The following is an 11,525-nucleotide window of genomic DNA, read 5'->3' on the forward strand; positions in this document are numbered from 1 at the left end:
GCTCGGTTACATAACGGACCAGAACGCAGATCCGTGGACAAAAACAGACTTTAAAACTTTAAATATCACAAGTTCAAGGCACCGGCTTCCGGCGCTTTTCACAATAAAAGCTTCTGTTTGGTTCTGTTTCCGCTGAGTGTTCGTGTCATTTATGACAATATGCAGAACGTTTTTTCTAAAATGTGACTGTGTCCTGTGTTTAAATATGGATCAGTAATCATGTTGTTTCCAAATATATTTATGAGACTATAGAGTTTGGGAAATTCCACAATTACCATGGAGATCGGCCATCTTTGCAGCTGTTAGCATACATTTCCATTGACTAACATTAGCTAAAAACAGTATAAAAAGTGGAGAAGAAACACGTGGAACAGCTCCATTAGCTGCCGAGTCACTGCTGGTAAATACATTTATTACACTGTGGAGTCCGAGTGTTTTAATGTGAACAATAACTAAAATCTCCATTAGTTTACAATTGCTGCTAATCCCATAATGCTTAGCGAGATGACATCACATTCCCGAACTCTATATTTAAGCCAAAATAAAATCTGTTTTGTTTGAGCGTTTGTCAAAACACAAACCCGAGTCCGGGTCCAACATGGAAACTGTGGATTCAAGAAACTATTATGAAAACTGTTATTGTTTTATATGTTTTTTTATTTATATTAGCAATGATATACAGCACACATGACATTACAAAACAACAGGAGTGTGTGGAGGCGTGTTTAACCTCTGACCCCCCTCTTTGACCGAGCGCTTCATATCCCAGCTTTACCCAAATCAAAAAGCTTCTTGAACAAAGTGTCAGAAGAGCAAAAACATGGATGAAAGAACCACGAGGACCACGAGATTAAAAAGAGCAACAAAAACATGCCTGAAAAGCAACAATAACACGACAAACAAAGAGTGACCATCAGTTCTGTAGGCCTTAGCTTTCAAATGAGGCGTTTCTCTGGCCTATACGCGCCTTTCTGTCACGTGACTGTTGTTGTTATGGCGGCCATTTTGCAAACCGAATTAGGATGAACTCAGGATGAAAAAGAAAGACGACTGATTGACAGTGATATTTTTATTTACTCATAATCAGAGTCTCAGTCAGAGTTAGTGTTGCTCAAGACGCTAGCATGCTACCGGTTAGCATTTCAACACGGCGAGCCTCTCCAAGAGAAAGCCCTGAACCAAACTCCAAACATCTAGCCTTGGATACAACATGTGACAGAGGTCAGAGTTCATACTGTTGATTGTTGACAGTTGCTAGCCGAGACTAGACTCTCAGACCCGCTAGCTTCAGCGCTAGCTTTAGCTCTAGTTTTAGCGTTAGCTTCAGTGTTAGCTTTAGCGCTAGCTTCATGATAGCATTAAAATAATAAACAATTGTTTACATTGTCTCATGTCTTGTCTGTATTTTGTGTTGATGTGGAGCAGCTGACAATAAAGTATCTATATCTCTATTAGCTTTAGTTTTAGCTTTACCTTTAGTGCTAGCTCTAGCGTTAGCATTAGCCTCAGCGTTTGTTTTATTCATTAGTGTTAGCATTAGCATTAACGCTAGCTTTAGCATTAGCTTCAGTGTAAGCATAAGCTTCAGTGTTAGCATTAGCGTCAGTGTTAGCGCTGGCTCTAGTTTTAATGCTAGCTCTTGTTTTAGCGCTAGCTCTTGTTTTAGTGCTAGCATCAGCTTTAGTGTTAGCGTCAGCGTTAGCTTCAGTGTTAGCATTAGCGTCAGTGTTAGCGCTGGCTCTAGTTTTAGTGCTAGCACCTGTTTTAGTGCTAGCTTTAGCATCAGCTTTAGTGTTAGCGTCAGCGTTAGCTTCAGTGTTAGCATTAGCTTCAGTGTTAGCGCTGGCTCTAGTTTTAGTGCTAGCTCTTGTTTTAGTGCTAGCTTTAGCATCAGCTTTAGTGTTAGCGCCAGCGTTAGCTTCAGTGTTAGCATTAGCTTCAGTGTTAGCGCTAGCTCTAGTTTTAGTGCTAGCTCTTGTTTTAGTGCTAGCTTTAGCATCAGCTTTAGTGTTAGCGCCAGCGTTAGCTTCAGTGTAACCAAACTCCAAACATCTAGCCTTGGATACAACATGTGACAGAGGTCAGAGTTCATAGTGTTGATTGTTGACAGTTGCTAGCCGGTAGCATGCTAACGTCTTGAGTAGCTTAAACTCTGACTTCTTATCTGTCAATCAGTTGTTTTTCATTTTCATCCTGAGTGGAGATGTTATACATGTTGTAGCACTGCATAATTCTACTTTGGTATTCAAAATGGCCGCCAGAACTAATGCATGAATAGGCTGTAATCTCCAGTCAAGAAGCTTTAGATTTGGGTAAAGCTGAAGTGGAGGTAGTGTGCTTGGTTCAGGTGGAGGTTCAGACTTGTGCAGCGCCCCCCGGTGGACGAGGAGAGTTGATGATAGAAACGACCCTGAGGCTTGGTGAAGTCAGAGAGTCCCCTGTAGGTGGCGCTCCTCCTCAGTCCCTGACCTCGCAGTTGAAGGCGTGGCCGAGGGCGTGCAGCAGAGGAAGCTCCGCCTCCTCCCCTGTAGGTGGCGCTCCTCCTCAGTCCCTGACCTCGCAGTCGAAGGCGTGGCCGAGGGCGTGCAGCAGAGGAAGCTCCGCCTCCTCCCCTGTAGGTGGCGCTCCTCCTCAGTCCCTGACCTCGCAGTTGAAGGCGTGGCCGAGGGCGTGCAGCAGAGGAAGCTCCGCCTCCTCCCCTGTAGGTGGCGCTCCTCCTCAGTCCCTGACCTCGCAGTTGAAGGCGTGGCCGAGGGCGTGCAGCAGAGGAAGCTCCGCCTCCTCAGTCCCTGACCTCGCAGTTGAAGGCGTGGCCGAGGGCGTGCAGCAGAGGAAGCTCCGCCTCCTCCACGCCCACCTGTCTCTGCGTCTCTCGGCTCAGGGACGTCACTCCCAAACCCCTCAGGCCACACGGGACGATGTGGTCGAACCACGACAGGTCCACGTCACAGTTCAGCGCCAGACCATGTGACGTGACCCGGCGGGAGACGCGGATCCCTGAGGGGGGGGGGAGAGAGAGGGGGGGAGAGAGGGGGGAGAGAGAGAGGGGGGAGAGGGGGGGGAACGATTAGATGAATGTTTTTTGCTCATAACAAAGTGCAGGGAGTAAAGACCAGAGTAAATGAACAGGTTTGTGGACAGTAGTATTAGTAGTATTAGTAGTATTAGTAGTATTGGCAGTAGTATTAGTACTATTGGCAGTAGTATTAGTAATATTAGTATTAGTAGTATTGGCAGTATTCACTCACCCATAGCACAGATCTTAGTGTCTCCGACCCAGACTCCGGTGTGAGGGGACGTGTTCGCTCTGACGCCGAAACCAGAACAAACTTCCATCACTGCCTTCTCCAGCTGAGACACGTACCATCGCACGCCCTGTACACACAGTACTTCAGATACTTCATATACTGCAGTACTATCATCTCCAGCTGAGACACGTACCATCGCACGCCCTGTACACACAGTACTTCAGATACTTCATATACTGCAGTACTATCATCTCCAGCTGAGACACGTACCATCGCACGCCCTGTACACACAGTACTTCAAATACTACAGATACTACAGATACTGCAGTACTATCATCTCCAGCTGAGACAGGTGGATGATGGTACTGACCTGCTTTAGCGCCCCCAGGTGGAGGGTGATGACACTGACCTGCTTTAGCGCCCCCAGGTGGAGGATGATGACACTGACCTGCTTTAGCGCCCCCAGGTGGACGATGATGATGGTACTGACCTGCTTTAGCGCCCCCAGGTGGACGATGATGACACTGACCTGCTTTAGCGCCCCCAGGTGGATGATGATGATGGTACTGACCTGCTTTAGCGCCCCCAGGTGGAGGGTGATGACACTGACCTGCTTTAGCGCCCCCAGGTGGAGGATGATGACACTGACCTGCTTTAGCGCCCCCAGGTGGAGGATGATGACACTGACCTGCTTTAGCGCCCCCAGGTGGAGGATGATGATGACACTGACCTGCTTTAGCGCCCCCAGGTGGAGGGTGATGACACTGACCTGCTTTAGCGCCCCCAGGTGGAGGATGATGACACTGACCTGCTTTAGCGCCCCCAGGTGGAGGATGATGATGACACTGACCTGCTTTAGCGCCCCCAGGTGGAGGGTGATGACACTGACCTGCTTTAGCGCCCCCAGGTGGAGGATGATGATGGTACTGACCTGCTTTAGCGCCCCCAGGTGGACGATGGGGTAGCACATGAGCTGTCCCGGGCCGTGGAAGGTGATGAGTCCTCCCCGGTCGGCCTTGTGGACCTCGGCTCCGGTCTGACGGAGGACCCGGAGCTCGCGGTCCGGGTACGGCTCCGTCCTGAGCCCGACGGTGTAAACCGGGGGGTGTTGGCAGAGCAGCAGAGTCCAGTCCGAGTCCGGGCGCTGCTTCAGGCGCTCGGAGTGGAAACGCTGCAGCTCCAGAGCCTCCAGGAAGGACACGCGGCCCAGACGGAGCACGCGCAGCACCGGGGGAGGCATGGGGGCGGGGCCGGGGGCGGGGCCGGGGCCAGGGGCGGGTGTGACCTTGTCCGGTTGGTCCTGTTGGAGGAAAGTGTTTAGTTTAGTTGGTTTATTTGCTCGGGACAGTCCATGCCAGGCCGTGGGAACCCAGGGTGCTGAGGGGCTGCAGCTCACCCTGGTGGATGGTTTACGCATTGCAGGCAATATTAAGCACATGCAAGCTTTGGGGGTAAATATTGTCCCTCAGCACCTGCTACTAGGGCTGTGCAATTAATCAAAATTCGATTACGATTTCGATTACAACAGTAAACGATTACAAAATTAGCATAATCGCAAAAAAACGATTATAATTTTTTTTTTCTAATTTTTTTTTTTTTTTTTTCTAATTTTTAATTTTTGGATTTTTGTCTTTTTTAATGGATTTTTGTCACTTTTTTGATGGATTTTTGTCTTTTTTTTGATGGATTTTTGTCACTTTTTTGATGGATTTTTGTCACTTTTTTGATGGATTTTTGTCACTTTTTTTGATGGATTTTTGTCACTTTTTTGCTGGATTTTTGTCACTTTTTTGATGGATTTTTGTCTTTTTTTTGATGGATTTTTGTCTTTTTTTTGATGGATTTTTGTCACTTTTTTGATGGATTTTTGTCACTTTTTTGATGGATTTTTGCCTTTTTTTTGATGGATTTTTGTCACTTTTTTGATGGATTTTTGTCACTTTTTTGATGGATTTTTGCCTTTTTTTATGGATTTTTGTCATTTTTTTGATGGATTTTTGTCACTTTTTTGATGGATTTTTTTAAAGGCAACAAATAATCGTTTGAATAATCGTGATTTCAATTATGACAAAAATAATCGTGATTATTATTTTTTCAATAATCGAGCAGCCCTACCTGCTACTCAAACGGCTTTGTCCCCACTCTCACTCGCTCTCACTCGCCCTGGCCTATTGTACATGTTTTTAGTGGTGGGGGAGACCGGAGTACCCGGGGGAAACCTACGCAGACACGGGGAGAACATGCTCCACAGAAAGGCCCCGTCCAGGTGGGAATCGAACCCGGGACCTTCTAGCTGTGAACTAACCGCTGTGCCACCGTGCCGCGCAGTAGCTTAGTTTGTATCCAGTTTGGCTTTACCCAAATCTAAAACCTTAAATATGTTAAATTAGTCAAATTAGACGAAAACACGACAAAAGAGCGACAAGAAAAAAGAAGAAGACGTGACAAACACACAACAGCAACAAATCAGTGTTGTAGGTCTTAGCTTTCAAATGAGCCACTACTATCTAATATATATATATATATATACGCAGCTGTGAGCTGTAGATTTGGGTAAAGCGGATAACAGCTGGATCCATGTTCCACATGTGAAGCCTCTGACTCAGACCTGGTCAGACTAAAGCAGATCCACATCTGTAACTCGTGATTCAGGTTCACAGATGTTTCCCTCAGAGGCTACAGGAGTCACGTGACTTTACTGCGAATACAGAGAACAGAGCGCGCACCTTCAGGGCCGCGCGCCGCAGGTTGGGGACTCCTCACGCGCACCTTCAGGGCCGCGCGCCGCAGGTTGGGGACTCCTCACGCGCACCTTCAGGGCCGCGCGCCGCAGATTGAAGACTCCTCACGCGCACCTTCAGGGCCGCGCACCGCAGGTTGGGGACTCCTCACGCGCACCTCCTGACCGCGGTCACGCTCCTGTGCGAGGCCGCCGCCATCTTGGATCTTCTTCTCCTTTGTTTTGATCCGGAGCCGCCTCCAGCGCGACACCGCCCCCTGCCGGCGCCGCGGGGGAGGAGACTCACGCACGTGCAATCAGTGACGTCATGTGTGAAACAAAAGTCGTGATGTTTATATTAAGAAACTGTTTTATCTTTATGTTTCACTGTTGAAGCTAAAATATACAAATACCTGAGATAAGGTTTAAAATATATATAGTATTTTTATTATAACTATCACTTTTACTCGAGTAAGAAACAGATACTTCATTATCATATTATTCAAAGTAGAAGTAAAAAGTACTGTATGAGTAAAGACGATACTTTACTGAGGAGCGGCTCTAACCACTAGGCCACGAGCCGCTGCACAAACAAAAGAGGAAACTCCACGCTGCTTTTTCCAGAGTTTATTTAAAGGCAACAGAGTCAGAACAAGAGTCACAGTGTCCACCAGGGGGCGCCTCCTCCTGAGGGCCCCACCACAGACCAGGGGGCGCCTTCCCCTGAGGGCCCCACCACAGACCAGGGGGCGCCTCCTCCTGAGGGCCCCACACACAGACCAGGGGGCGCCTCCTCCTGAGGGCCCCACCACAGACCAGGGGGCGCCTCCTCCTGAGGGCCCCACACACAGACCAGGGGGCGCCTCCTCCTGAGGGCCCCACCACAGACCAGGGGGTGCCTCCTCCTGAGGGCCCCACCACAGACCAGGGGGCGCCTCCTCCTGAGGGCCCCACCACAGACCAGGGGGCGCCTCCTCCTGAGGGCCCCAGGCACAGACCAGAGGGCGCCTCCTCCTGAGGGCCCAAGGCACAGACCAGGGGGCGCCTCCTCCTCCTTAAAAGGGCAACAAGGCAGGAAGCCCTGCACTCGGGGGCGGAGCCTCCACAGAGCTCCAGAGTTTGATTGACAGGCTCTGGAACCAGTCAATGTCCTGAAAATGATTCCGAATTTCAGGCTGATAAACAAAAACCAGCGTGGTCACATGGGTCACATGGGTCACATGGGTCACATGGGCCACATGGGTCATATAGGTCACATGGGTCATATGGGCCACATGGGTCATATAGGTCACATGGGTCATATGGGCCACATGGGCCACATGGGTCACATGGGTCACATGGGCCACATGGGTCATATAGGTCACATGGGTCATATGGGCCACATGGGTCACATGGGTCATATGGGCCACATGGGCCACATGGGTCACATGGGTCACATGGGCCACATGGGTCATATAGGTCACATGGGTCATATGGGCCACATGGGTCATATAGGTCATATGGGCCACATGGGTCATATAGGTCACATGGGTCATATGGGCCACATGGGTCATATAGGTCACATGGGTCATATGGGTCATATGGGTCACATGGGTCATATGGGCCACATGGGCCACATGGGTCACATGGGTCACATGGGCCACATGGGTCACATGGGTCACATGGGTCATATGGGCCACATGGGTCATATAGGTCACATGGGTCATATGGGCCACATGGGTCATATAGGTCACATGGGTCATATGGGTCATATGGGTCACATGGGTCATATGGGCCACATGGGCCACATGGGTCACATGGGTCACATGGGCCACATGGGTCACATGGGCCACATGGGTCACATGGGTCACATGGGTCACATGGGCCACATGGGTCACATGGGTCACATGGGTCACATGGGCCACATGGGTCATATAGGTCACATGGGTCATATGGGCCACATGGGTCATATAGGTCACATGGGTCATATGGGTCACATGGGTCATATGGGCCACATGGGCCACATGGGTCACATGGGCCACATGGGCCACATGGGTCACATGGGTCACATGGGCCACATGGGCCACATGGGTCACATGGGTCACATGGGTCACATGGGCCACATGGGTCACATGGGCCACATGGGTCACATGGGTCACATGGGTCACATGGGCCACATGGGTCACATGGGCCACATGGGCCACATGGGCCACATGGGTCACATGGGTCACATGGGCCACATGGGTCACATGGGCCACATGGGCCACATGGGTCACATGGGTCACATGGGTCACATGGGCCACATGGGTCACATGGGTCACATGGGCCACATGGGTCACATGGGTCACATGGGCCACATGGGCCACATGGGTCACATGGGCCACATGGGTCACATGGGCCACATGGGTCACATGGGTCACATGGGTCACATGGGTCACATGGGTCACATGGGTCACATGGGTCACATGGGCCACATGGGTCACATGGGTCACATGGGCCACATGGGTCACATGGGTCACATGGGCCACATGGGTCACATGGGCCACATGGGTCACATGGGTCACATGGGTCACATGGGCCACATGGGCCACATGGGTCACATGGGCCACATGGGTCACATGGGCCACATGGGTCACATGGGTCACATGGGCCACATGGGCCACATGGGTCACATGGGCCACATGGGTCACATGGGTCACATGGGCCACATGGGTCACATGGGCCACATGGGCCACATGGGCCACATGGGTCACATGGGCCACATGGGCCACATGGGCCACATGGGTCACATGGGCCACATGGGTCACAAGGGTCACATGGGTCACATGGGACACATGGGCCACATGGGTCACATGTCCTGGATGTGGTTTAGGGGGCCCTTATTGGGGGCCCTGGTCCTGGCTGGGGGGCCCTCAGGAGACTCGGTTTAGGGGCCCTGGTCCTGGCTGGGGGGCCCTCAGGACACTCGGTTTAGGGGGCCCTCAGGAGACTCGGTTTAGGGGCCCTGGTCCTGGCTGGGGGGGCCCTCAGGAGACTCGGTTTAGGGGCCCTGGTCCTGGCTGGGGAGCCTCAGGAGACTCGGTTTGGGGGGCCCTGGTCCTGGCTGGGGGGGCCCTCAGGAGACTCGGTTTGGGGGGCCCTGGTCCTGGCTGGGGGGCCCTGGTCCTGGCTGGGGGGGCCCTCAGGAGACTCGGTTTAGGGGACCCTGGTCCTGGCTGGGGGGCCCTCAGGAGACTCGGTTTGGGGGGCCCTGGTCCTGGCTGGGGGGCCCTCAGGAGACTCGGTTTAGGGGCCCTGGTCCTGGCTGGGGGGGCCCTCAGGAGACTCGGTTTAGGGGACCCTGGTCCTGGCTGGGGGGCCCTCAGGAGACTCGGTTTGGGGGGCCCTGGTCCTGGCTGGGGGGCCCTCAGGAGACTCGGTTTAGGGGCCCTGGTCCTGGTTGGGGGGGCCTCAGGAGACTCGGTTCCGTGAAATAAATAGTTTCATTCATAAATAAACAGCTCTACAGTGTGATATAATCTACGTGTCCTCTGATTGGCCCCGTTCCCCTCCCAAGCCCCGCCCCTGAGTCAGTATGGCACTTCTTATTGGCTCCTCCGCTTCCTGTTTAAGCACGAGACAAAGACATTTAAACACACTTGCGATGCGCGATTGGTCCACAGTCGGCGGGAGGGCGGAGCCAGAAAACGTTATTATTGTGGAATTACAGCAGGCTCCGCCCACTCCAGGGGGGCGCCATAGCAACCGGTTCACCGTCACTTCCTGTGGACGCCGCGACACGTGACAGTTTCACCGACGAACGACGAGGACGAAGTCACGGGTTTGTCCTGACGGTGACGGAATATTTACGGAATATTTACGGAATATTTATGGAATATTTACGGAATATTTACGGAATATTTACGGAATATTTAAGACAGAAAGTGCTGAAGTCAGTTTGACGGCTCCCTCTCATCCCTTTGGCTTCATTTCCCTCTTTTATCACCGCGCTGGATCTGACGCTGAGACGAAAGAGCCTGGATTTGGATAAACATGAGAAGGACCCAGAGGTCAGAGGTCACAGATACTGTTTCTTAAAGGGGGGAATGTTATTGTGTCACTCCCTCATTAAAAACATGGCTGAAGTGTTGCCTTGGCACATTCACGTATTTCTGAGTAATCTGTAAAAACTCTGATGGCGGCCATTTTAGGGAGAGGTTTTTGTCTCATTTTTGTTGAATTTTTGTCACATTTTTGTTAAATTTTTGTCACATTTTTGTTGAATTTTTGTCATTTTTTGTCATATTTTTGTTGAATTTTTGTTGAATTTTTGTCACATTTTTGTCATATTTTTGTTGAATTTTTGTTGAGTTTTTGTTGATTTTTTGTTGAATTTTTGTCACATTTTTGTCATTTTTTGGTTGAATTTTTGTTGAATTTTTGTTGAGTTTTTATTGATTTTTTGTCACATTTTTGTTGAATTTTTGTTGAGTTTTTATGATTTTTTGTCACATTTTTGTTGAATTTTTGTTGAGTTTTTATTGATTTTTTGTCACATTTTGTTGATTTTCTGTTGAATTTTTGTCAATTTTTTGTCAAATTTTTGTTAAATTTTTGTCACATTTTTGTTGAATTTTTGTCATTTTTTGGTTGAATTTTTGTCATTTTTTGTTGAGTTTTTGTTGAATTTTTGTTGAATTTTTGTTGATTTTTGTCATATTTTTGTTGAATTTTTGTTGAGTTTTTGTTGATTTTTGTTGAATTTTTGTCACATTTTTGTCATTTTTTGGTTGAATTTTTGTTGAATTTTGTTGAGTTTTTATTGAATTTTTGTCACATTTTTGTTGAATTTTTGTTGAGTTTTTATTGATTTTTTGTCACATTTTTGTTGATTTTTTGTCGAATTTTTGTCAATTTTTTGTCAAATTTTTGTTAAATTTTTGTCACATTTTTGTTGAATTTTTGTCATTTTTTGGTTGAATTTTTTGTCATTTTTTGTTGAGTTTTTTGTTGAATTTTTGTTGAATTTTTGTCACATTTTTGTCCAATTTTTGGCTGATGGCGGCCATTTTAGGGATAGGTTTATGTCATATTTTTGTTGAATTTTTGTCACATTTTTTGTTGATTTTTTGTCACATTTTTGTTGATTTTTTTGTCACATTTTGTTGATTTTTTGTTGAATTTTTGTCACATTTTGTTGAATTTTTGGCTGATGGCGGCCATTTTGAGTAATCTGTAAAAACTCTGATGGCGGCCATTTTAGGGATAGGTTTGCCTGAGTCCTCCTAGGAACGCCCCCACCTCCTGGAGACGCCTCCGAGCTTTGGTCACCAGCCGAGTAACCAACCACTGCTCCTCAGCAGAACCCCCTCCCCACTGATGCCACAGACAGCGTGTGGAGGGGGCGTGTCTAAAGGCTCAGAGGTTCTTAAAGAGACAGAGGCCTATTTCAAGACATTCACTGCAGCCATTTTGAGACAGACATTTTATACAAGGCAGTTATTCTAATTTACTTGCATTTACAGACCAACAGAAGGTTTGTCATCATCGCGGCGTCACCGACAGGACGTTTGTCTGAGCTTTAACACGAACACTTTAAA

At 48.8% G+C, this 11,525-nt stretch overlaps 1 protein-coding gene across 1 annotated transcript; it reads right to left on the reverse strand.

The window, feature by feature from the left end:
- Window positions 1–2,782: 2,782 nt before the first annotated feature.
- On the reverse strand, window positions 2,783–4,665 carry lipt2 (lipoyl(octanoyl) transferase 2; the record flags this gene model as incomplete). Its single annotated transcript, XM_079576228.1, has 3 exons — window positions 2,783–2,997; window positions 3,249–3,375; window positions 4,180–4,665. 3 exons carry the CDS (start codon window positions 4,663–4,665, stop codon window positions 2,783–2,785), a joined length of 828 nt encoding a protein of 275 aa, XP_079432354.1.
- Between the last annotated feature and the right edge of the window lie 6,860 nt (window positions 4,666–11,525).

The sequence above is a fragment of the Gobius niger genome, assembly GCF_951799975.1.
Source record: "Gobius niger genome assembly, chromosome: 1".
NCBI lineage: Eukaryota > Metazoa > Chordata > Actinopteri > Gobiiformes > Gobiidae > Gobius > Gobius niger.